Here is a 26,562-nt window from a genome sequence, read left to right as displayed (position 1 = left end):
TTTCCAAGACAAGCCCCGAGTGAATGAAACCCCAAGCAAGTTCAAGGATGATACAGGATTAAGTTAAATATTATTAAACATTACTGGGTATTCCCGTGGAAGATTTTCTCTGGTTGATAGGTGTAAGAACTGAGTCTTTGATGCAATAAAAACAAGATTTTTTTTACCCCAGTCAGAGATACAAGCCAAGTCAGACATTAGGTGTGGCATAGCCTATTCCTTTGTTTGTTGAAGTAACTGCTGAGATGGACGTTACAGGAACCGAATGGAAAGGTGAAGGGTGGATTTATCAGCATATGAGTGGATAGGGTTAGATGTACAGTTTAGAAGGTCATTGATGAATAAGAGGAAGAGACTTGGTGATAGGACAGAGCCCTGAGGAACACCACTGTTGATAGATCTAGGAGAAGAAGATGGCCATCTAAAACAAACGACCAGAAAGGAAGCTATAGATGAAAGCACAGATGGAAGGATAGAAACCGTAAGAGGGCAGTTTGGAAATTAAACAATTATGCCTGACTCGATCGGAAGCCTTTGAGATGTCTAGTGCAACAGCAAAGCTTTAGCCAAATCCCGAAAGGATGACCAGGAGTCTGAAAGGTAGGTGAGAAGATCGCCAGTGGAGCGTCCCTGGCGGAACCCATACTGATGATCAGAAAGAAGGATGTAATAGGAAAGATGGTTTAAAATTTTTCTATTAAGAAATTACTTGAAAACTTTTGAGATACAGGATATTAACCCGCCCCATCCCAACGTTTTCTGGGCAGTGGTACGCCCCAGTCCCGACATTTTTGGACCTTTTTTTTTTTTTGGCTCAAACATCCGCTTTTGGTGAGAAACATCGAAAATTCATAGAGAAATCACTCACCTCAGGTTTAAAATACTCGATCCAGGTAGGAGTACCTCCTTACCTTACAGGGTTTTTTATCAGGCTGGCTGCAAAGAAAAAGAGTTCTATGGGAGGATAACTATTCTTCACCACTCATAAACGGTATTTATTTATTTCGTACGAATTTATATGTAGTACTAGAGTATATTGGTTTTCAAACGGTAATATAGGCATTATAAGCTATTGTTTCACTCACTAACTCATCACCATTCCTGACCTTTTATTGCCACATTACCTGATCATCATTTCTGACTGTTTCTTCCTCTAATGTTTGTCCTCCACATTGTCATCGATTGGGGAATCACTCTGGCCCTGAATTTCGTACCGTGGCATGACATGGCTTTACTGGCCAGGTCACTGATAACAGGTAAATTGCTGAGAAAAGGTCATGCATGGGGGGGGAGGAGGCCATGCTGCGTAAGGCATTGTCCCTGTCTGGCATCTTGTAGAGGAAGGTATCCCGTGTATACGTGCCAGAAATCACTTGCGAAAATTGAAAATTGTGCAAATTAGAGACCTTGCAATGTCCTTGCAATGTTGCTGCGTTAATTTACGTCTCCGGGATATGAGTGCACATCATGTGAGGACGTGAATTCACGTCTACGGGATGGGGCGGGTTAAAGCAATTGGATGATAGTTAGAGGGTTGGGAATGGTCACCCGTCTTTGGGACTGGCTGAATGAGAACAAACTTCCAGCAAGAAGGGAAGGTACAAGTTGATAGACAAAGGCAAAAGAGTTTACCAAGGCAGGGTGTAATCACAGAAGCACAGTTCTTGAGGAAAACAGGAGGGACTCTATCAGGCCCATATGCCTTGTCAATATTGAGACCCGTGATGGCAGAAAATACATCAGCTGAAGAAATTTTAATGTCACCCATGAGGAAGTCAGAGGGGGAGAAGCATTGGAGGAACAGCACGGGAATCGTCTAAGGTGGAATTGGAGTAGAAAGTCTGAGCAAAGAGATCTGCTTTCTCAGTAGAAGAAATAGCTACAGAACAATCAGAGTAGACAAGAGGAGGGAAGGATGATGAGGTAAAGTTGTTAAAAAGGCTTTTGGCAAGGCACCAGCGGGTCAGCCTGCCGACACCCTCTGGCCTGCCCTCTGACCCCTTGGATGTCCCCCGTGTCCAGGCAGCAGACCACGGCACCCTCGTCAGCTCAGACGAGGATGAGGAAGAGACAGAGGGCTCTGGGAACACCATTCTCCTTGGCGTGGCCAGCGAGGATGTCACCGTAACATCCTGCAAAGCAAACGTGGGGAGAGGGGCCATGACAACAAATGACAGCCTGGCTTCTGATGACAGTGGCTCGCCCAAGGGGGCAGAGGGGACTGGAGATTGAGAGCCAACAAACACAGTGGTTGGACTGGCAGGTCCTAGAGGTGAGGAGTGCTCTCCAGTGGGAACACTCGCTGATGGTGGTGTTGTCTGCTGTGGTGGAAGGCAATGGGGCAGCTCCACTTGCTGACTGGATGGCATCAGCTCAACCTCCTCCACCCCAGAACGGTCACTTTCACTGTTGCTCGACGACTTTATCTCACTGAGGATCTTGGTCCACTCCTCTGGTGCCAACCCGCATTTCATCTTTGCAAAAGACCTGTTGTTGGAAGCCAACTGGAGAAATAATTGCTGTGCTAGGGGTGTGAGCTGAAAAAAAGGAGTCAAGATATTGCATAGGAATCAAGATATTGTACAGGAGTCAAGATATTGTATTCACAGCCAGCCAAGAACTTTGCTCAACACTGGCACAATGCAAGGATTCATGATATAGGTGAGTGTCCTTGAAAAACATTGTCTCCTACACCTGACTTACTGCACAAGGGCCACCTACGTGACCAACGGAAGACGTGTATGTACTTGTAGTGGTGAAATGTACTGTGTTTCTTATGAATTGATAGATCTGGTTATGTGTAATGTGAAAAGAAAATGAAAGAGTGAACAACATGCTCGTAAGAAAGAGAGCATCTCATACATCTGAGTTAGCATGGAGGTAGCGAAACCGAACGTGACTTTTGGAACACTTGCATGTACTTGTAGTGGTGAAATACACTGTATTTCTCATAAAATGATGGATTTGGTTATCTTTCACATGAAATATAAGCGTAAACTGTGCACCGTGTTCTCGCAAGGACTTAGTGCAAAGGCAGTGTTACCTGTCATCCACGTGAGAATTTGTTACAAGTACATGGTGCACAGTTTATGCCTTTATTTCACACGAGACAACCAAATCCATCACTTTATGAGAAATACAGTATGCTTCACCACTACAAGTACATGCATGTGTTCCAAAAGTCATGTACGGTTTCGCTACCTTTGTGCTAACTCTGGTTTACGAGACGCTCTCTTTCTTACAAGCAAGTTGTTCTCTCTTTCATTTACTATTCACATTAAACATAACCAAATCTATCAATTTATGAGATACACAGTATATTTCACCACTACAAGTACATGAACGTCTTCCATAAGTCACAGAGGTGGCCCTTACTTGTGCGCTAAGGTGTAGCAGATGATGTCTTTCCTTACGAAAACACGGTGCACAGTTGACGCTTTTATTTCACATGAGACATAACCAGATCCATCATTTTGTGATAATCACAGTATATTGCACCACTACAAGTACATGCATGTGTTCCGTAACTCACGTTGGGTTTTGCTACCTTTGTTCTACCTCAGGTGTACGAGACACTCTCTTTGTTACGATCACATGGTTCACTTTCAGTTTCTTTTCACATTACACATAAACAAATTTATCAGTTTATGAGATACACAGTATGTTCCACCGCTTATAAAAGTACATGCACATGTACCGTATGTTGAGTTCTATTTCACAACCTTTGTGCTAACTCAGGTGTACGAGACGCTCTTTGTTATGATCACGTGGTTCACTTTCATTTTCTTTTCACATTATACATAAACAAATCTATCATTTTATGATATACACAGTATATATCACCACTAAAAATGTACATAGGCCTACACGTGTTCCAAAAGTCATGATGATTTTCGCTACCTTTGTGCTACCTCAGGTGTACGAGATGCTGTGTTACGATCACATGTTCATTTTTAGTTTCTTTTCACATTACACATAAACAAATTTATCAATTTATGAGATACACAGTACAATTCACCATTACAAATACATGCACGTCTTCCATAAGTCATGGAGGTGGCCCTTACCTGTGCGCCAAGGTGTACCACACGATGTCTCTCCTTATGAGAGCATGCTGCACTGTTTACGTGTTTTGTTCACATGAGACATAACCAAATGCATAATTTGCTGAGAAACACAATATAATTAACCACTACAGTACATGAACATGCTCTGTAGGTCACATCTGGAATACCTAAGGTATCACAGATAATATTTTCTGACGAGCACGTGGTTCAGTTTCATTTCCTTTTCACATTACACATATCCAAATCTATCAGTTTATAAGAAACACAGTACAGTTCACCATACAAGTACATGCACATCCTCCATAAGTCACGGAGGTGGCCCTTACCTGTGTGCTAAGGTGTAGCAGATGATGTCTTTCCTTACGAGAACATGTTGCACTGTTTACGTGTTTTGTTCACATGAGACATAACCAAATGCATCATTCTATGAGAAACACAGTATATTTCACCACAACAGTACATGAACGTGCTCTGTAGGCCACATCTGGAATACCTAAGGTATAGCAGATGATATTTTCTGACGAGCATGAGGTGCAGTGTTTACATTCTACTGCACAAGCATACGATAAACATATCACTATAACGCTCATGCTCTATTTCACACAAGAAGCATACGGAATAAATATAATACTATAATAAAATGAAATATCGCTATGAACCTCCTCTATTTTATTCCCTCATGACAATGGCGTGCCATGGCTGTAAGGCGTACATGACTCATGCCCTAGACAATATTTTATCACGTACATTCATTGCACTGTACTCCTGTTTTATTGCTATCTATCTATCTATATACCAAGGCTGCTTCCCCCAAGGAAAGGGAGGTAGCCGAGACAGGACGACACACTCCCCATTTACTCATCCATTCAAACACATTCATTCGCATCTTAGCCCCAAAGGGGAGAACGGACAGATCCTCACTGCACCACACCGCACAAGGGTCAACTGCGCAATGCAATCAGTGACATCCGCAGCAGGGCCCGACAGCAGAACTGGTTTACCCCTGCCACATCATAACAGACCCATCCCTTTACCCGCACCTGACCTGACTAGCAGATCAGACCAAATGTGGGAGAATATCCCCTCAGGGCTGCGTCATCACTTATTCATTCACAATTTCTCTCCATTTATTTCTGTCATGCACAGCCACTCTTCCTTGCTCGACAGACATCCCTCTCGCATCCAGCGCTCTCTTCACACTGTCCATCCATCCTATTCGTGATCTTCCTCTCAGCCTTACACCTCTCACATCAGATCTAGTTATCTTTTTCACCAATCGCTCATTATCCATTCTCTCCATATGCCCAAACCATCGCAACACCCTCTGGTCAACTCTACCAGCCATCTCCCAAACAACTCCAGTTCTCCTTCGCACTTCATCATTTCGCACCCGATCCATAGGCGTCACTCCACACATACTCCTCAGACACCTCATCTCCATTACATTCAAACTTTTATTGCACTATATGAAAATAAAATGAAATATCCCTATAAACCTCTATTTTATCTCCTCATGACAACGGCATGCCGTGGCTGTAAGGCCTACATGACTTATGCCCTAGCCAATATTTTATCACATGCACTCATTGCACTGTACTCCTATATATTGCATAATAACACTATCCACCATATATCAGCCTAAAACAATGATTTCAGCAACACCTTGCCAATTGTTTCATTCATGACAATGCTGTGTCGTAAGGCGGTTTCCCGCCTCCCCCTAAGCTGCTGAACATATCACCATGTCTTTGCTCACTAGCCATTGCACACTATATTCACCTGCTTCACTGTCACTATTGTTCAATGGTTGAATACCCACACTGGGTGCTGGGTAGAGGCAGTGCAGTTGTTGGGCCATGGCAAAAAAGAGGTAGCACAATCTTTGTTGGCCCAATGACTGATAATGGTCACGAATGATTCACAAAGACCTAACTTCCTATTGCAAACACCAAATCTAATCACAATAGTGCCCAAAAAGTAGACACAAACAATATTGGTATAGTAAAATATGACACACGCCTGGGATAGGGTAAATAGAGAAAAATTTAAACGGACACCACCGCGAACTATGTTCTCCCTTGACAGCCGGTGTGGTATTGATCAACGTGTCAGTGCTGCCATGCATCTTGGTACCCACAGTTGCCAAGTCATTACTTTTGACGCGTGACATGGAAGCTATGACGCCTCCAAAAATGATGCCAATCAGCCAAAAACTTACTTCCTGGCAAACGTTTTTATGCTTTTATGACGCCAAACGCGTCAATGCATATTTACACAACCACACCCTAATGACGCCTAACGTGTCATCATGTATGAAAGGGTTTATATGGATAGATAGATAGATGTACACACCGCAAGAAAATCTTACAGCCAGTATGGTAAACAGCGCCAAAATCTTCATGGCACCAAAGAAAATTTGCAGTAAATTATTTACCGAAGGAGAATTAATTTTAAAAAATGGGACTTACAGTTTGACTTATTGTTGTTGGTCATTAATATCTGATTGCCCCATAAGTGGCTCTGACCACAGCTGTTACACGATATGATATACTGAGAACATTAAGAACGTGGATGGAAAGCTGGTGATAGTGAGAGCTGGAGCTCCTCTTTCATCCCTCAGGACTAGCATCTGGCCATCCAGATTAGCTGGACTTTATTGGTGTTTCTGTAACAAAGTGAGTAGGTGAGCATACTCTCCTGTACAATATCCTCTAGCTGTCAACAACAAACAATATACACAGTACTCACTACACTTCCTATTCTATAGTACAAACAAAATGGCATCTCAACACTCAGCCTCAGAGTCCGCAGAAAGGAGGATGGGTCATAAAAACCCCCATCATCAGCACCTCACCCAATGACAGTCAAGAGAAATGCTTGGAACCATTGTCTACTCACTTCCTTTTCATTTCTCTAACATTCATGGCCATTTCTCTAATTTTCTCTCTGTTGAGCACCACCTCTCTTCCTATCAACCTCACCTTCTCATCCTTACTGAGACTCAGTTGTCTGAGGCAACTGATAGCAAACCCTTTTCTGTATCCACCTACCTCCTCTATGCTCACTTAAAAGCCACAGGTGATTGTTTTATATATATTCACAGCATGTGGATGTGATAGGAAGTGTTAGGAGAAACACACTGAGGTGGTTTGGCCATGTGGAGAGGATGGAGAGTGAGAGACTGATGAGGAGAGTGTATGTGAGTGAAGGTGAGGGGGGGAGAGGGAGAGGGAGGCCAAGAATGAGATGGAGGGATGGCGATGAGAGGTATATGATGGAGAGGATGTGAGCTGAGAGCAGGGCAATGAAATGGAGGGGGACAGGGCGACATGGAGGCGATTTATTTGTGGCCATCCCTTACAGCATTAAAGAGTCTGGCAATAGATGGATAGATAGCAACATTTCGTGCTCTTGTGTTCCTGAACTTGAATCTTCTGATTTCTGTACTCCCTGGTTTCAGCTATCCTGTCATTCTCTGCATAAATGTATCTGTGCTGTTTTACTGATCCCAAATTCTACTGAGAAACCCTCTTTTACTATCTTACTTTAAGATGGAACACATTGCATGAATTATTTCTTTTTCTAAAACCTCCATTCTAGGTGATTTTAATGTTCCCAACAACGTTTGGCTCTTCCCTTCTTTCACTGATCCACCTAGAAAACAAACCAACATCTTTCCTCTCCTTAATGACCTAGAGCAGCTTTTACATCACCTTACTCGTATCCCTGACCACCTTGGAGAGTTGCAACATACCTGTCCTTTTCCTTACAACTAATCCTTTGCTCATTCTGTTAATCTTTTCTCTCTACTTGGCTCCACCAATCACAACCTTATAGCCTTAACCTCTCCTATCACTCCAGTATGGCATGTGGACCTTCCCAAGAATGGGCGGCTTTGGCACTTTTGAGCTGCTGAATGGAGGTCCTCATGCAATACTTCTTTGATTTTCCCTGGAATGATTATTGCCTCCATGGCCAACAGCCACCTGAGTGTGCCTTGTGCATTACGCAGGTTATTCTCTCGGCCATGGAAGCATACATTCTTGGCCATTATCTTGCAGTTAATGCAGAATTACCTTGGTTTAATCATGCATGTTATAATGCTGTCTGCAACAAGCAAAAGGCCTACAAAACGTACTGGAGCCATCCACCTTTGACTCTCATCGCTTTTAAGTTTCTGTCCCAGATCGTGCTGTGTGTCCTTCACTGGAGGGAAAAAAAAAAAAAAAAAAAAAACATTCGTACTATATGCTCCAAACTATCCAACTCAAATTCTTCCAATTCCTTCTGTCACCTTGTCAAAAAACTTTCTAACAACTTTACTTCATCATCCCCTCCTCTTTTTTTGCTCTGATGACTGTAGCTGTTTCTTCTACTGATAAAGCAGAACTCTTAGCTCAGACTTTTATAAACTGCACCTTAGACAATTCTGGTGCTGTTTCTTCATCCCTTCCCCTCTCTGACTTCCTCATGGCTGACATTAAAATTTCTTCAACTGATGTATTTTCTTTTATCACTGGTCTCAATACTAACAAGGCATATGGGCCTGAACGGGTCCCCCCTGTTGTCCTCAAGAACTGTGCTTCTGTGCTTACACCCTGCCTAGCTAAACTGTTTTCCCTTTGTCTGTCATCTTTCACCTTTCCTTGTTGCTGTAAGTTTGCTCTCATTCAGCTTGTTCCAAAGAAGAGTGACCATTTCCAGCCTTCTAATTGCCACTCAGTCGCTTTAGCATCTTGTATTTCTTAATGTTTAAAATCTATTAAAAAAAGAAAGAGCATTTCCTACCATAATTTTCATTTCGATCATCAGTATGGGTTCCTATAAGGATGCTCCACTGGCGATCATCTCACCGTCCTTTCAAACTCCTGGTCATCCTACTTTCGGGACTTTGGAGAAAGCTTTGCCATTGCAAGTGATGTCTCAAATGCTTTCGATCGAGTCTGATATATACCTTTGCTTTCCAAATTGATCTCCTATGGTTTCTGCCCATCTATCTGTGCCTTTGTCTGCAGCTCCCTTTCTGGTTGTTCTATAGCTGCTATCTTCTCCTAGGGCCATCAGTAGTGGTGTTCCTCAGGGTTCTGTCCTATCACTAACTCTTTTCCTTCTCTTCATCAATGACCGTCTAAGATTAACATCTAACTTTTCTCACTCACACGTTTATGATTCCACCCTTCACCTTTCCATCTGGTTCTTGTAGCACCTATATCAGCAGTTACGTCAACGGACAAGGGATGAGGCTATGGCACACTTAATGTCTGACTTGGTTCATATCTCTGATTGAGGTAAAAGTAATCTTGTTGTTTTTAATGCATCAGACACTCAGTTCTAAATCTTTCGACCCGACATTATCTACCACAGCAATATCCTCTAGTTTTTAACAATATCCAGCTCAATCCTGCATCATCTTGCAACATACGTGGTGTTTCATTCACTCAGGATTTATCTTGGAACTATAGTATTTCATGTAAAACATGCTTCCAAGAGATTAGATGAGCTAAGCCGACTCCATTCCTTCTTTAGTCCTGCAGAGTTGTTGACTTTATACATAGGTTTTACTTACCTCTGTGAAGAGTACAACTCTCATGTGAGGGGAGGCTCCTCATATACAGATCTTCACGACAAGATGAAGTAAAATGCTTATCGTTTCATTACCTCTCCTCCTGTTACTAGCTCCCTTCAACCTCTTTCTCTTCATTGCACTTTTTCAGTTTTATCTCATTATCACCACTTCAATAGTCACTGCTTCCCTGGACTGTCTGCTTGCATCCTTCCACCATTACAGCATGTGCGTTGCACTTGTCTAGCACAGATTGTCATCCCATTTCTGTCTAACTCTCTAATGCATGAGTTAACCGTTACTCCCGTCTTTCATGAATGCAACAGATCACCTGCCTCTTTAACCATATCAGGTTTTTGGGCCGGACAGATTTCGTCTGTGTCGGAGATAGCCACTCAAGCTGACCCACATGTTTGTGGCCCAGTATTTTACTTTGATCGCTCTATGTCAATACACTTTTCATCGTAGATTGTTGGTTTTGCTGTTATTTTAAAGCTGAATTATTGTACTTTATCACAGTATGTTCAAAGAAGAACACAGAAAGTAAATTGTCAAAATAATTTGAAGTTAGGCGAAAAGCAAACATTTTATACCTTGCCGTAGAAAAATATTCGGCAAAGAATAATGAGTAAAGATATGTAAATTTAGTTTAAACCATGCAAAAATACAATAAATTACCTTTACAATGATATATAGATTATCATAAGTTTTGCATTTCATTGTGCAGTAAAGCGAAAGGAAAGAGATGCACAATTTTATTTTAGTCTCTGCCGCATATTCGCTTAGAGATGTTTTTCTTTGATCGGTCAGTGTAATTACACTTTCTATGATAAGATGCTGGTTGTGGTGCTATTTTGAAGCTGAATAGTTGTACTTTATCGTAGTATGTTAATAAAAAGAAAACAAAGAAATTAAAAAGTCAAAGTGATGAGTTGAAGTTAGGCTAAAACCAATAATTTTGTACCTTGCTGAGGAAAAATATTCACAAAGAATAAAGTAACAAAGAAAGAAAGCCATGAGTCAGACCAGTGGTGGCATGCACTAAACACTTTCGGAGACCTTACGGGAGCCGGAGTTACGATCGCCGCTAAGGTTGGGCACGACCAACCTTAACGTCTCCCGTATCTTTCAGTCACCCGAAAATGAATTGAATTAAGCATTCTCTCGTGTAAACGAATTATTTCACTAAACTAGGTAGTTAATAGAGGTGCTGTACAACAATACCCAGTGCGCTGAATTGTACATACATCAGTATAAATCGGTGGTTTCAGTATGTGTTCATTAGTGTTCTACTGTATTATATGGTCATCAGTGTTGTGTATTACTATTAATTAGTGTTTTACAGTATTAACGTATGCTTTAGGTTGGTAGAAAATTATAGTGTGCTTTAATGTAGTCTATAGTAGTGTACAGCAATGTTAGTGTGAAATAGTGTAAGGCGTAGTGCTGTAGAGTAGTATAATATGTTCTGTTGTGCAGTAGAGTACACCGTCAGGACAAGAACCTCTAGGAGAATAGCCTAATAGGTCAAGCCCCTAGAAGAAAAAAAAAAACATTTTCTTATATAGTTTCAAGATAGGTTAGGTTAATTTAAAATCAAGGTTAGGTTATTTTTGATTAGGTTAATTTTTGTTAGGTTAGGTTTGTTTATTTGTGGACAGGATTATTGTAAGGTTAGCTTAGTTTAATTTGGGCTATGTAAGGTTAGGTTAGCACTGGGTTAGGTTAGGTTAATTTAAGAATTAGGTTAGGTTAGGTTAAGTTAAATGTTGGTTAGATTAGGTTTATTTTTGTTAGGTAAGATTTGTTTATTTTTGGATTGAGTATTGATAAGGTTAGCTATGTTAATTAAACTAATGTTAGGCTAATGTAAGGTTAGGTGAGATTAGGTTGGTGTAAGAATTGGGTTAAGCTTTGGTTACTTTTAGTTTAAACCAGATTATTTGAAATTTAGGTTATTTAAGTTAGGGTAGTTTATTACTGGAATGGGGTGGGTTAAAATTAGCTTAATTTATTAGGCTAGGCTAATTTAAGTTTAGGGTTATGTTGAGTTAGCATATGATAGTTGTGTGAACAGGGCAAGGGGAATTTTGACATTTCAAGGGGGCAATTAATTAAAAAAAAAAAAAAAAAAAGCCAAAACGGTCATAAAATCCTGTTATGTTGATTAGATTTTATGGTTTTTGGCTTTTGATTTGTGCCTTCTGAGAGTAAGGACAAAATTTGGATCCTCACATAATTGTTATGGCCACATAAAAGTACAAAATCTTAATATAAACAGATTATACCAAAATTTTCCCTAAAACCACTAAATTCCATGCCATAAAAATTTAAGATTAACCCGAGTATATATTTATTCAAAACTTCTAAGGAGGGATGGAATCTCTCTCTGGGGACTTAGAAAGGAATTATTCAGTATTTTCTGGCAAAAGTGAGGAATGACTGAGAACAGTATATATGTGAATCTCAGACCAAGGTTAGGGTTGGATAAATTTAGCTTGATAGGTCGATTATTATTATTATTATTTTTTTTTTTGCTGGCTTAGGTTAGCTTGTTCTATGTGGCTCTTATGTGTCTTCAGCTAAGTTCTGTTAGGTTAGGTTATTTAGTTAGGTATTGTTAGGTTGTTAGGTAAGGTGAAATTGTTTGGTTAAGGTTTGGTTAGGTTAGGCTCGTTGGCTTAGCTTAGGCTGTTCAGTTACCTTTGGTCAGGTTACTTTAGGTTCCTAGGTCAGGTTACTGTTAAGCAAAAAATAAAATAAAAAACTACACATTTATTTTCTTTGCTGGGGCTTTTATCCCAGGGTGCTTTTTCTAGGGTGCTTTTGTTCGACATAAAATGTCAGGTACAGTACTGTACAATGTACAGCAGTGTCAGTTTAGTTTTGCAGAACGCACATTAATGTCGTAATAAGTGTTGTACGGCTGAAATGTTAAATATAAGAGCGATTCAGTCTGTACAGTATACTGAAGGCATTTTAATGTACTCGTACATTATTGTATAATAGTAATGTGCAATACTGCTGCACAACATGCAGCAGTAGCTATGCTGGTAGACTAATATCGTGAGTAATGCTTTCTGCTCACTGCACTTCCCAAACTGGCGAACACTTCATATATTTCATCCAGCCTGTCCTGTTTTGTTTTTGAGTTCTTCTCAGCTGAGAGTCAGTGTCACCAAACACGATGATTGGCTGAAGCGTCTAGGAAGAGAAGCATCCTGCGTTGTGATTGGCCAAAGCGACCATCAGCTGAACGGGGAAAAATTCCCTCAAACACTGCGAGTTTTTCCCCGCCCTTAGCCTTACGGTCACCGTACGATGGTGGGAGAAATGTTAGTACATAGCAAAACACCGACTATCGTACGGGGACCGTAGCGGCGGCGCCCTTACGGGGACCTTACGGGGACGTGTTAGTGCAACCGCCCCCAGCGACCATCAGCTGAGCGGGGAAAAATTCCCCCAAACACAGCGAGTTTTTCCCCGCCCTTAGCCTTACGGTCACCGTACGATCATGGGAGAAATGTCATTACATAACAAAACACAGACCATCGTACGGGGACCGTAGCTGCGGCGCCCTTACGGGAACCTTACGGGGACGCGTTAGTGCATCCGCCCCCAGCTGTGCAGTACCGCCACACATACAGCAACCATTCAGTGACACCATGCTCGAGCCTCTTTGGTATACTGCGCAAGTGCGATTTATGGTGAATATTTTACAAAAGTGTCTTAAAATGACGATCAAAAGCTTCATCCGAATCTCTGAGGTTGGATTTGAAATGACGATCGAAATAGTCATCGGAATCTCAAAGTTGTAGTTCTTAACTACATAATGACCTCCAGTCTTTTAAAGTGTGTCCAGTCATCTCAAATTGATAGATTTTGAATTTGGCTCTGTTATTACCAGCTGCGATTGCGAAGCTGGTATTGTTTTAAATTGTCTGTCTATCTGTCCTGTCTGTGTTTCTGTTAGCATGATAACTTCGCAACCGATTAAGATATCACAAAATTGTACAGGCGTGTAGTAGGGCAAAAAATCGATCACGAGTTCGAAATTGATGAAAGTAGGGTCTGTGTGTCTGTTACCACAATAACTTCACAACCGCTCAAGATATTATCACAAAATTTTACAGGTGTGTAATAGGGATGAAAATCTGCGAATTCAAAATTGGTGAAAATGGGTCGAGGTCAAGGTCATATTCCGAGCCGTGCTAGATATGTCCCGGCTCATGGCTGGTGTGATTCCCCCTCTGAGGGGGCCTCTAGTTTTGTTTTCATTTCTTCTTGGAGGGAACAATTTGCGGGCTTCTAGCCATTGCTTCCTTCTTCCTTGCCTTAGAATGAAAACGCTGTCATGTATTCGATAGGCAATAAATTAAGCCTTATTCTAACCTAATCTAATCTATCTAACAAACTCTTAGTAGACTAACCTAACGTAACTTAACAACACTAACCTAACTAACTAATCAAATAAAACACATCGTAACCTAACCTAACCTAAACAACTTAACCTAACCTAATGTAACCTAACCTAACAAATCTAACATGACTATCCTAACCTAAACAAACCTAACATAACATAACCTTACTCATCTAACCTTACATAACCTAAACAGACCTAACTTATCCTCACCTGACTAACCAAACCTAGCTTACCTAACCTAAACAAACCTAACCTGTTGACACTAACCTAACCCAGCCACAATAACTTAACCTAACCTGACTAACCTAACCTAACCTAACTCTTCTACAGTTTAAAAAGTACCTGCTCAATCATCGATCATGAAGGCACTGTTGACTCCGGTGATGATGATGATGATGATGATGATGGCAGCCTCTCAACGAATAGGAGAGAGGGGACTCTTTGGCTGTCTTATTATTACTCCATACAGATATAATCTCAGGGAACTGTATGATTGGAAGTTAGGTGAGTAGGATTTATTTGTTTATTTTAATGCTGTATTGAGATTAAACAGCGTAAATGCAGCGGGTGTTCATGTGATATGTGCTCTTATTCTCGTCGGGTAAACGAAGCTCCCTAATACCTTTTCCTTCGCGACTTATTTTTTCATATGGCGGGTTAATATCCTTTTACACATTACTTATACAGATTATGCCGATATTGAAATAGTTCATGTATCACGGAGAAGGAGAGTAAGGTATAATAAACCAAATAAATCACTTAGGAAAAGGTGTTAGTGAGCTTCCTTTACTTAGAATACAGGTCTAAGTGTAGCGTTGAGAGTGGCATAAATATTTCTTAGGGATTGTGCTAGAAATTACGGTAGTAATTATTATGGAGTGTAGGAATGCCTTAGTTATGTTCCTGTACAAAAAAAAGATGAAAGAAGTGAGTGTAAATAAAAATATAGTATAATTCGTCTGGTGAGTGTATTTAGGAATTTTATATGGAAGAATAATTAGAGGAAGGGTGGGGAATATATCAGAACGTCTGGTTAGTGATAAACAGTGTGTTTTCAAGACACGTATTCTCCGCGATTAAAAAGCTCCCTCATACCTTTTCCTTAGTGATTTATTTCCTTACTAGGCTGTACTACTGCATTTTATGATGTATATTCTTTTAAACACCAATGTGGATGGCCAAAATAACACACACGGGTTTGTTAATGAACTGAATGCAAAAATAAACAGGTAAGGAAAAGGAGCTAGGGAGCTTCCTTAACTAAGGTAAATACAGGCTCAAGTGTGGTAGGGGAAGTGTGAATAAAAAATTTACGGTGAGAAAGTGGAGAATACAAGTGTGAAGGAATGTACGGTTTATTTAGCATTCATGGCTCAGGATAAGGTGTATGACAAGGTGAATAGGGAAGGATTATGGAACGCTTTGCGGATGGATGGTGTGGACGAAGAGCTGCTGAATATGGATTTTTGTTTGTTTGTTTGTTTGTTTTATGTTGGAAATGTAGTGTAGATTTCCAAGGGTGTGCTTAAATATCATCAATGGAGTGAGACAAGGGTGTATGATGTTGCATCGCCAATGTTATGATTGTATACCGGCATATACTCCTGTGTGTGTGTGTGTGTGTGTGTGTGTGTGTGTGTGACACACACACACACACACACACACACACACACACATATATATATATATATATATATATATATATATATATATATACATATATACGAGGTGTGACAAAAAAGAAACGAGACTTTTCTCAAAAATGCTTCATTACAAATTCTACTGAGAAATTACACATTGTCCCCTTCAAATTAATCCCGCCCAGAGTTAATGCACTTCTGCATTCGCTTTTGCCACCCATGGAAGCACTCGGCAAAGTCCTCCTCCTTGATGTGGTTTAGCTCCCTCATCACAGTGGCCTTGAACTCTTCTACAGAGGCGATATGTGTTCCTTTGAGCACAGTCTTCAGCCTGGGGAAGAGCCAGAAGTCACACGGTGCGAGATCTGGGGAATAAGGAGGGTGGTCAAGAGCTGTGCTCTGTTTGTTGGCCAAGAACTGCCTCACACTGAGCGCGGTGTGTGTGGGTGCGTTGTCATGGTGGAGCAGCCATGACTTGTCTCTCCACAGAGCCCGCCTGGTGCGCCGAACCCGGTCATGGAGGTGATTGAGGACCTGCTGGTAGAAGTGCTGGTTGACTGTCTGACCCTGAGGCACGAACTCATGATGGACTAATCCCTTCTGGTCAAAGCATGCGATCAGCATGATCTTGATCTTTGATTTGGACATGTGTGCCTTCTTGGGTCTGGGTGAAGTTGGGGTCTTCCACTGCAGGCTCTGTCTCTTGGTTCCCGGGTCGTACTGGAAGACCCAAGTCTCATCTCCTGTGATGACCCGGCCGAGGAACTCCGGATCTTCCCCGATCTTCTCCAGCAAGTCTCGACAAACATTGACCCGGTGCTCCTTCTGGTCGTCTGACAAAAGCTTGGGCACCATCTTGGTACACACTTTCTGCATCCCCAGCTCCTGCACCAAGATGGGCCACACTGACTCCCTGTTCAGGCTGAGTTCCTCCGCTATCATCCGCACCGTCAATCTGCGATCACTCCGCACCAGCTGGTTCACTCTGTCAATGTTCTCAGCCGTCTTCGTCGTGGAAGGCCGTCCTGACTTGGGGTCATCCTCCACCTCCTCGCGGCCACTCTTGAAGCGTTTGTGCCACTCGAAGACTCGTGGCCGTGACATCGCATGTTCTCCATAAGCCTCTTGGAGAAGTTTGAGACACTCGGTTGGGCCCTTTCCCAGCTTAACCAGGAATTTCAAATTGATTCTTTGCTCCATATTTGTGCCACCTCCAGTTTCGTGACAAAACGTAACAACAGTGTGCTATACAACAGCCCGAAAATAAAGAACAGAGCGTGAGAAGAGAACAGTATTATAGCAGAATACTTGTGAGATGTTGTGTAACACATTGACATAAGCGGTTAGCCAATTAGCATTGAGTCATAGGCATGGCTGCCACAGTCTCGTTTCTTTATTGTCACACCTCGTGTGTATATATATATATATATATATAGAGAGAGAGAGAGAGAGAGAGAGAGAGAGAGAGAGATTTATATAGATATGTATATATATATATATATATATATATATATATATATATATATATATATATCTTCCCAGACGCCTGAATCCCATTCGGGGAAGCCACAAACAAATCGCCTCCATGTCGCCCTGTCCCTCGCCACTTAACTGCCATGCTCCCAACTCACACCCCCCTCTCTCATATACCTCTCCACCCCATCCCTCCATCTCATCTTCGGCCTACCACTCCCTCTCCCCCACTCCACCTCATTCACATACACTCTCTTCGTCAGTCTTTCACCCTCCATCCTCTCCACATGGCCAAACCACCTCAGTGTATTCCTCCTAATGCGTCCTATCACATCCACATCCACACCACAATGCTCCTTTATATCCTCATTTGTCAGCCTGTCTCTCACGTGACCCCACAGGCTCCTCTCAAGTAACTCATTTCCACTGCTCTCACTCTTCACTTGTGTCCTTCCAACAACATCCAAGCTTCACTTCCATACGTTAGAGTTGGTATCACAATACTGTCATGTAGTAACTTTTTCACTTACATGTTTACTTCCCTGTTTCTTATCACTGCTTTCATGGAACCAGCAACCTTTATTCCCTGCTGTACCTTTTCAAGCACTTCACCCTCCAAACGTCCATCCTTAGTCATCACACTACCCAAGTACTTAAACATACTCACAATTTCCAATTCCTCACCATCCAACCTCGTTGTACATTCACTGACTTCACCTCTCTCAAAGACCATCACTTTACTCTTTCCTAAATTCATTTTTAGATTCCGTTTCTTACACACTTTCTCAAACTCATCCACCAAGCCCTGCAGCTCCCCTTCGTCTTCACTCAACAACACAGTATCATCTACAAACAACAGTACAGGGAGTTTCCAAACACTACCTTCTCTCACCAGGGCCACTACATCCCTATTTCAACTCAACCTTCAAAGAGAAAAATTCACTCAGTTCACCATCCACACGCACTACAGACTTAACACCATCATACAGTACATACTCTCCACAGCATTCAACAACTTCTCATCTACTCCATATATTCTTAATACTTTCCACAATCCTTGTTTATCCACCCTGTCATATGCTTTCTCCAAATCCACGAAAGCCCCCTACTTCTTTCCCTTCTCTAGAAACTTTTCCAGTAAAGATCTAAGAGTGAATACCTGATCTACACAACGTCTTCCCTTCCTAAAACCTCCCTGTTCTTCTCCAACTAATTCCTCTGTTCTTTCTCTAACTCTGTCAATAAGTATCCTACCATACACATTTCCTGTTGTACTAAGAAGACAAATGCCCCTATGATTACCACACACTTCTTTTTCCCCTTTCCCTTTGTACAAGGGAATAATTATTCCTGACTTCCAATCCTCCGGGACTCTACCTTCCTCCCAGGCCAACCTGCACATCTTCCACATCCATTCTATTGCTATCTCTCCCCCATGCTTCAGCTTTTCACCACACACTCCATCAATTCCTGGGACTTTCCCCAATTTAACTTTCATTATTGCTTCCACAACTTCTATCCAACTGTTTTCTTCCTGTCTTCTCACCTCCCTCCTTCTCCCAGCCATTCCTCAGCCACTTATACTTGCATTACTTCCATCCTCTATGTTCAATAATTCCTTAAAGTGTTCTTTCCATCTGCTCACTTTTTCTCCCTTCTCCACTTGTAATCTACCATTTTTGTCTTTCACTCCCCTGCTAACTTCACTTCCGCCCTATCTTACTCTCTTCACCTCTTTCCAGAACATTTTCTTACAGTCCCTCTACTTTACACTCAAATTCCTTCCAAATTCCTCATCCACTCTCTTCTTACTCTCTCTTACTAATCTTTTCACCTCTCTCTTTCTTTCTACATATAACTCTTTCTTCCGCCTCTCAACTTCTTCCACGCCTCTATTTCTCATCCATTCATTGTATGCTTTCTTCTTTTGTGCCACAGCCTGTCTCACCTCTTCATTCCACCACGCTGTTCCTTGCAACCCCCTCCGTCTTCTCTTCATCCCACACACCACATCACATGCTGCACATATTTCTTCTGTGAATATCCTGCACACACCTTCCATGTCCCCCATCTGCACAAATTCATATTTGCCCAATCGTTCCTCCACTTCTCTCTTATATTCTGTCTTTTTCTCATCCTCTTGTAACCTTTCCACTCTCTTTGCAAATACTCCTTCTTCCCGTCCTTCCCTTCTTTTATTTCTCCATCTTATTTTGATCTTGATTCTGGCCACCACTAAGTAATGGTCAGAAAGTCCACTCCCCCAACCTCTATTGGCTCTTGCATCCGTTACACATCTTAGTATCCTTTCATCCACACACACATAATCAATCATTGCCTTCCTTTCATTTAGTTCACCACCCACTCTTCTCATCACTCGCCATGCATACCTATGGATCATTTATGCCTGAAGAGGGTATTAGCTATCACCAACCCCCTCCCAGCACAAATATCCACTAACGCACTGCCATTCTCATCTATCTCAGCAGGCACACCCACTCACCAACTATTCCATCCACCTTCACTTTCCCTACTTTACCATTCATATCACCGGTCAAAAACTCTCTCATTCCTTCCAGACTTTCCATGCACACTTCCACATTTGTCCAGAACTCTTCTCTCACTCTGCTTGCATGAACTTGCATTGGTGCATACACGCACACAATCGCCCACATTTGTATTCCAACTTTCAATCTTACCCACAGAATCCTTGACCCAACTGATCCATACTCTCTTATATTCTTCTTCCATCTTTTACTCACAATTATACACACTCCTTCTTTTGCCCTCTCATTCTCACCTACTCCTGCACATATACCCAATCCATACTCCCATTCTCTCACATTCTCACCTTGCCATTTTGTTTGTTACTCCACATACATCCAATTTCACACCCTCAAGCACCTGGAAATCTCTCTCTCTTTCACCTCATCATTCGCACCTCTTACATTCCATGTTGCCATTACCATGTCCTTTGTCCGGTCCTTGGTCGTCATCTTTGGTCAGTCCTTGTCCGAGGCTTCTTGTTCGTCTTTTTAGTTAGTGTTTTCCGGGGAAGGGCACTAACCCTCCGCCAACCCTTTTAATTGCCTTGTACGACATGCAGGGATACTGGGGGAGTTTTCTTGAAAACCCGCTCTACATATTTACAGAGAGAGAGAGAGAGAGAGAGAGTGAGAACCGAAAGTCTCATCTTTTGTATACTGAATTTATTACCGAAATCTCATATATACATACCGTGTATATATATATATATATATATATATATATATATATATATATATATATATATATATATATGTGTATATATATATATATATATATATATATATATATATATATATATATATATATATATATATAAGTATGAATGTACTAGCTTTAGGGGTATAAGTCTGTTGAGTGTTGTAAGTAAGGTGTATGGTAGAGTGTTAATTATGAGAGTTAGAGGGGGTACAGAGGGAGTGATTGGTGATGAGCAGTGTGGCTTTAGGAGAGGGAGGGGATGCGTTGATCTGGTGTTTGCTGTGAGACAAGTGTGTGAAAAGTATTTAGCGAAAGGCAAGGATATGTTTTGGGCATTTATGGATTTAGAGAATGGGTATAATAGAATTGATAAGGAGGCTTTGTGGACTGTTTTAAGATTGTATGGACTTGATGGTAAAAAAGGGGTGAAAAGTTTTTATGTAAATAGTAGAACATGTGTAAGAGTGGGAAATGCTGTGAGTGATTGGTTTCCCGTGAGAGTGGGGCTGCGACAGGGATGTGTGATGTCACCTTGGTTGTTTAATATTTACATGGATGGTGTTGTAAGGGAGGTGAATGCAAGAGTTTCAGGTGGAGGTCTGAGTCTGGTGAATGTTGATGGTGGAGAGTGGAATCTGAAGCAGCTGCTGTTTGCAGATGATACTGCACTGGTGGCTGATTCAGAGGAGAGATTGAGACAGTTGGTAGAGGAGTTTGGAAAGTTTGGAAGGGTGTGTGAAAGGAGGAAATGAAAGTAAATGAGAATAAGAGTAAAGTGATGAAGTGTACAAGGTTAGTAGATGGTAGAGGGATGAATATAGTTTTGAATGGCGAGTTGCTTGAGGAGGTAGAGTGTTTTAAATATCTAGGGTCACATGTTGCTGTGGATGGAAGAATAGATACAGAAGTGAAGTTTAGAATAAATGAAGTAGGAAAGGTGCTGGGAGGAATGAAAAAAGTGTTTAGATGTCGTTTTTTTTTTTTTTTTTTTTTTTTTTTTTTATGTGACCGACTCTGGGCATAGGCTTCAAAGCCTGCTTTCAAGGCCCAGTAGTCCTCCTACGTACCGCACACCTCTACATGTCACCACTTCGGCGCTAACACCCACCGTCCATACTGAATACATGCTAGGGCTGTCTCATACAGGACTGGTGTATTGGTATTAGCGGGGATATTTTTACGACATGTCGGCGGGTCTTCTGGTAGATGAGTAAAGTCTGATTTTATGAAATTCAAATCCTTAAACTGTTCCCTGCCTCAGCGGGATTTGAACCCGAGTCCCTCAGGACTGCAGGCCAACTCTCTACCGATCGAGTGTTTGTGAGAAGGCTGTATGAGGGTGTTGTGGTACCGACTGCGTTATATGGGGCTGAAACATGGAATATGGGTGTAACAGAGAGGAAAAGTTTGAATGTAATGGAGATGAGGTGTCTGAGGAGTATGTGTGGAGTGACGCATATGGATCGAGTACAAAATGATGAAGTGCAAAGGAGAACTGGAGTTGTTCGGGAGATGGCTGGTAGAGTTGAGCAGAGGGTGTTGCGATGGTTTGGGCATATGGAGAGAATGGATAATGAGCGATTGGTGAAAAAGATAACTAGATCTGATGTGAGAGGTGTAAGGCTGAGAGGAAGACCACGAATAGGATGGGTGGACAATGTGAAGAGAGCGCTGGATGCGAGAGGGATGTCTCTTGAGCAAGGAAGAGTGGCTGTGTGTAACAGAAATAAATGGAGAGAAATTGTGAATGAATAAGTGATGACGCAGCCCTTAGGGGATACTCTCCCACATTTGGTCTGATCAGCTACTCAGGTCAGGTGCGAGTAAAGGGATGGGTCTGTTATGATGTGGCAGAGGTAAACCAGCTCTGCCGTCGGGCCCTGCTGCGGATGTCACTGATTGCATTGCGCAGTTGACCCTTGTGCGGTGTGGTGCGGTGAGGATCTGTCCGTTCTCCCCTTTGGAGCTAAGATGCGAATGAATGTGTTTGAATGGATGAGTAAATGGAGAGTGTGTCGTCCTGTCTCGGCTACCTCCCTTTCCTTGGGGGATGCAGCCTAGGTATATATATATATATATACTGTATATAATCTGCATTGTTTGTTTATTTGTTTGTTTGTCCTTCAGTCACGCCCAAACCAAGGGCCAGAGACCCCCAGACCCATATACATTCTGAATCAGGTGGTGGACCCAAGGATGGTTATAGGGAGGGCAAAATTCAGATCTGGGTCATTTGAGGTCATCGGTTGAACGTTCACCTTTTTGGTCCGGGCAACGCCCAAATTTTGGCAGGGAGACTCACATGACCTCCAGTTCGGACATAGGCTATGTGAGGTTGGCCTCCGAGGTCATTTGAGGCCACTGGTGGGAGGTCATTTCAGGTCACCGGGAATACACGCTCGAACGACTGAACCCCGCAGCCCAATTTGGGCACTTAAAATCCCATAACCTCCGGTTCTCCAAAAGCATAGGAGGTACAGTCGCCTTCACTTCTAAGTACTACACTGACTTGTGGCGTCTTGGTAGATGTGGCACCACTGTGTTTGTTTACATCGTCGTATTAAGACACGAATGAGTTGGAGGAACCCCGGCATAGTGGTCAGGTACTGACAGCTACATTGCTATGATTTGTGTAGTGCTTATATTATATAAAACATGTAATGTAATTGAACATGTGCCTGTAATTTGAGCTTAATTTAAAGTGATGGTGCTGGGACCAATCAGGGAGCTGGATGCTTCGTTGTGGATGTTCAGGGGTGCTGTTGGTCCGAAGCAGGCCCTGCTTTACTGAATGAGACGAGGGCAGACATAAGACTTGCTTAGCGCAACATATAATGGAGGATAAACATATTCATCCTATCTACCTATCTATCTACCTATCAATCTATATATATATATATATATATATATATATATATATATATATATATATATATAATATCTTTTTATTTTATCTATATATCTGTATATAACTCTCTCTCTCTCTCTCTACATTATTATGAATATATATATATATATATATATATATATATATATATATATATATATATATATATATATATATATATATATATATATATATATATACGGGAATTATGATTCAGGAACAATGCCCGGAATGCAATTTAGTTAAGACAAGGAAGTGAAGTCGCTAATGAAACTGTTCCACGGTGGCAAAAAGTATAACGGTGTTCTTAAGAGAGAAGGAAGAATATCGTGATAATGTGGGATAACTTTTACCTGGTCGTGGTGTAGTGGATTGCTGCCTGACTCTCATCTGAGAGTCTCGGGTTCGATTCCCGGTATGGTGGTAATATACTGGAAATCATTGCCGTATCGGCATAGTCCTTCTGGACTATTGTAGTCAAATTCATAATATCTGAAAAACTTCCGCCACACAAACCCTGTCTCCAGCCACACAAACCCTGTCTCCCAGTATTCTTCTGTCTCTTCGTTCTCCTTCTCTCTGGTGCGCCCTCCACCTGTGATTCTTATATCCATTTCACCAGTCCTACTATCCGTGAATTCCACATTATCAGACCACTTCAGCATTCCTTGATCAGCTCTTACAGTAACTATCAGACTACGCTTCCCTCCATGTATCTCACTTTCATCTCTAACCCATTACACCACCATACTGCGTTATTGTGCTCAGACAATTCGGTTCCAGCAAGCCATTTATACTAAGTATACTATGTCATGAATCTAGTAAAAATCAAACTATAAAACTATTATCAGGTATTTGTACACACTCAAATTCAGTACAATGTTCAGTTAACAGACTTGGATAGAATATTACATTATAACACCAGGCAACTGAAACCAATGGCATTGTCGTGTGTAGTGGTAATCAATACCAGAAATGGTTGACATATCGATAACTGAGAGATTATCACTGACATTAGTAAAATGGTCATGTATTTAGCCAGAATAGCCATACCGGTAGATTTTGCCGCCCTCTAGAATAGAAAGAAGTTTATCATTAAAATTTGAATCCCATTCCAATAAGATACCCACAGTATTCATAATTCACGGCCAAGGTATACAGAATAGACTTACTTTTGTCTTCCGTATATATATATATATATATATATATATATATATATATATATATATATATATATATATATATATATGTAATCGCGTAGGCATCGAAGGCCATGTAGCACGGCATGGACCCCAACTCCCGACCTTATGGACGGCGAGTCAGAGCTCTACTGACTGAGCTACTAGGCTCATATTAAGAGCATTACCTGACTCTCTCAACATACAGTACTAGGGGCATTTGGTAATCCGCAACACTAGAATATGAAAAAGGAAAATTGAGACAGTAGATTATAGACAGTTTATTGATGTGTTTAGTAATGGGTCTATCGTCCCTCTTGCACAGTAACATCATGGAGTCTATCAGGCATGCTGGAGACGACATTTCCCACACTGTGCGGCTTTCCCCGCAGAGATTCCCATTATTGCCGTATATGTTCCATCAACTGCCGGCTGTCCTCTCTCTTTCTGGTTCTTATGTATTGACCATATTCGGCCAGACACTTTCAACTGGGTTGCAGTCGCAACACTAGGTAGGCCAGTCCAAGAGCTGAAGATTTCCCTATGTAGCAAACCACTCCTGGACTGCACGTGCCATGTGAAATGGGCACCGATCATGGACAAACCTGGTGGGAAGGGATGTTGCTCCTGCAGGGAAGGTAGAAAAAATTCCTCAAAAATTTCCAAATAGTTCTGGGCTGTGAACCGTTCCTCTACTCTCGTAATATTTCCCACTCCATGGATAGACATCCAGCCCCATTCATTGCACACTTGATGTCCACTTCTGGTCTTGTAGGTGTTTGGACACTGGATTATAGCAAAAAAAAGGAATATTACATTATAGGAGTTAGTTTTGGTTCTGGCATCCTCCTTTTTGTTTAAAGCTACCCTACTTTGTTTGGAAAAATATATATATATATATATATATATATATATATATATATATATATATATATATATATATATATATATATATATATATATAATTACTGTAGTTATAGAAGGAATGGCAGTTATCTAGTCTAGTGAATAGGTGGAAGTATTGTTTCTTTTATTTTCTTGCATTATTTCACCTTACAGACCATGGGTGGTATATGCTGTACTACATTTTAAAGACTCATTTATCCTTCCCAGATGTTCTGGGTAACGATTCATTGGGCAACAAAATTATCGTTTCTGTTAAGCAATAGATAAGTATATTAATATAAAGTGATTTTTTAATTTGACAAACAATTTCCATTGTTGCTGATGTGATTTTGTGAGCCTATTTCACAGTAAATCACAGAGTTTGCAGGCCTAATCCTAAGTGATTTGTGATATTATGGTGTATGTATTAAAGTAATACAGCCGTTTTTCTAGCTGGCGCAAGTTTCGGCGATCGACATATCCACCACAATTCCTAGGAAAGTAATACAGATTCACTTGATCCTTCCACATACCCATTCCAAACATTTTCCCCCTCTCGTGAAGATTGCGCAAATATAGGATTAGTCTAAAAAAGAAAATTATGAAGGTTAAATTAAAAGAAAACAGTGTGAAATTATAAGTGTCTAAACCCAGGAAGGGATCTCTCTTCATTCGTGTGCAGGCGCCTGTGTAACCATACCGACTCCTTACTTATTCACTGCAAAGTTATCAGTTTATTGTAATTTTCATTACATTGCGTGAAAATTCAGCCTTTCTTACGTTAGATGACCTACTTTTAATACCAAAAAAGAATAACCATTAAATGTGACTTGGTAGAAGTTCCTTTTGCGGGCAATGATGAATACGGGAGTGGGATTTTTTTTTTAACTCCCCTGCAGGGGATATTTACTCTCTCTCTCTCTCTCTCTCTCTAAAGCAATATGAAACACTTGTTGCGGCAGTGCTTTTTGGTCAAACATCAATATATTTAGGCCCGTCCACACGATTGGGCAGTGCCCGACGGGCAAACATTGTTACCAAATCATATTCAAATTCACACGTTTAGAGGGTGGGTGGCGGGCACGAGTGTAGATGACGTCATAAGTAGGGAAAGCACGGGCAAACCATCGAAATGCCCCTGCCCGTTGTTGAGGCACTGCCTGCTGGGCTGATGCCCGGTATGTAGCCAACGGCAACCAG

At 41.4% G+C, this 26,562-nt stretch overlaps 1 protein-coding gene across 1 annotated transcript in view; it reads left to right on the top strand.

Moving 5' to 3' along the window:
* Positions 1 to 26,562, top strand: part of LOC145395425 (uncharacterized) — an 85,660-nt gene that overhangs the window by 24,161 nt on the left and 34,937 nt on the right. Inside the window, exon 2 of the mRNA XM_080269029.1 lies at positions 14,384 to 14,557. Within this exon, the coding sequence (XP_080125155.1) occupies positions 14,413 to 14,557 (145 nt within the window). The 5' untranslated portion in view covers positions 14,384 to 14,412. The remainder of the gene's footprint in view (positions 1 to 14,383; positions 14,558 to 26,562) is intronic.

The sequence above is a fragment of the Coenobita brevimanus genome, chromosome 31, assembly GCF_032717465.1.
Source record: "Coenobita brevimanus isolate Jiangsu-jjx chromosome 31, ASM3271746v2, whole genome shotgun sequence".
In the NCBI taxonomy this organism is placed as follows: domain Eukaryota; kingdom Metazoa; phylum Arthropoda; class Malacostraca; order Decapoda; family Coenobitidae; genus Coenobita; species Coenobita brevimanus.
Note: the sequence above shows the minus strand (reverse complement) of the source record. Positions and strands in the feature narration are given on the sequence as shown.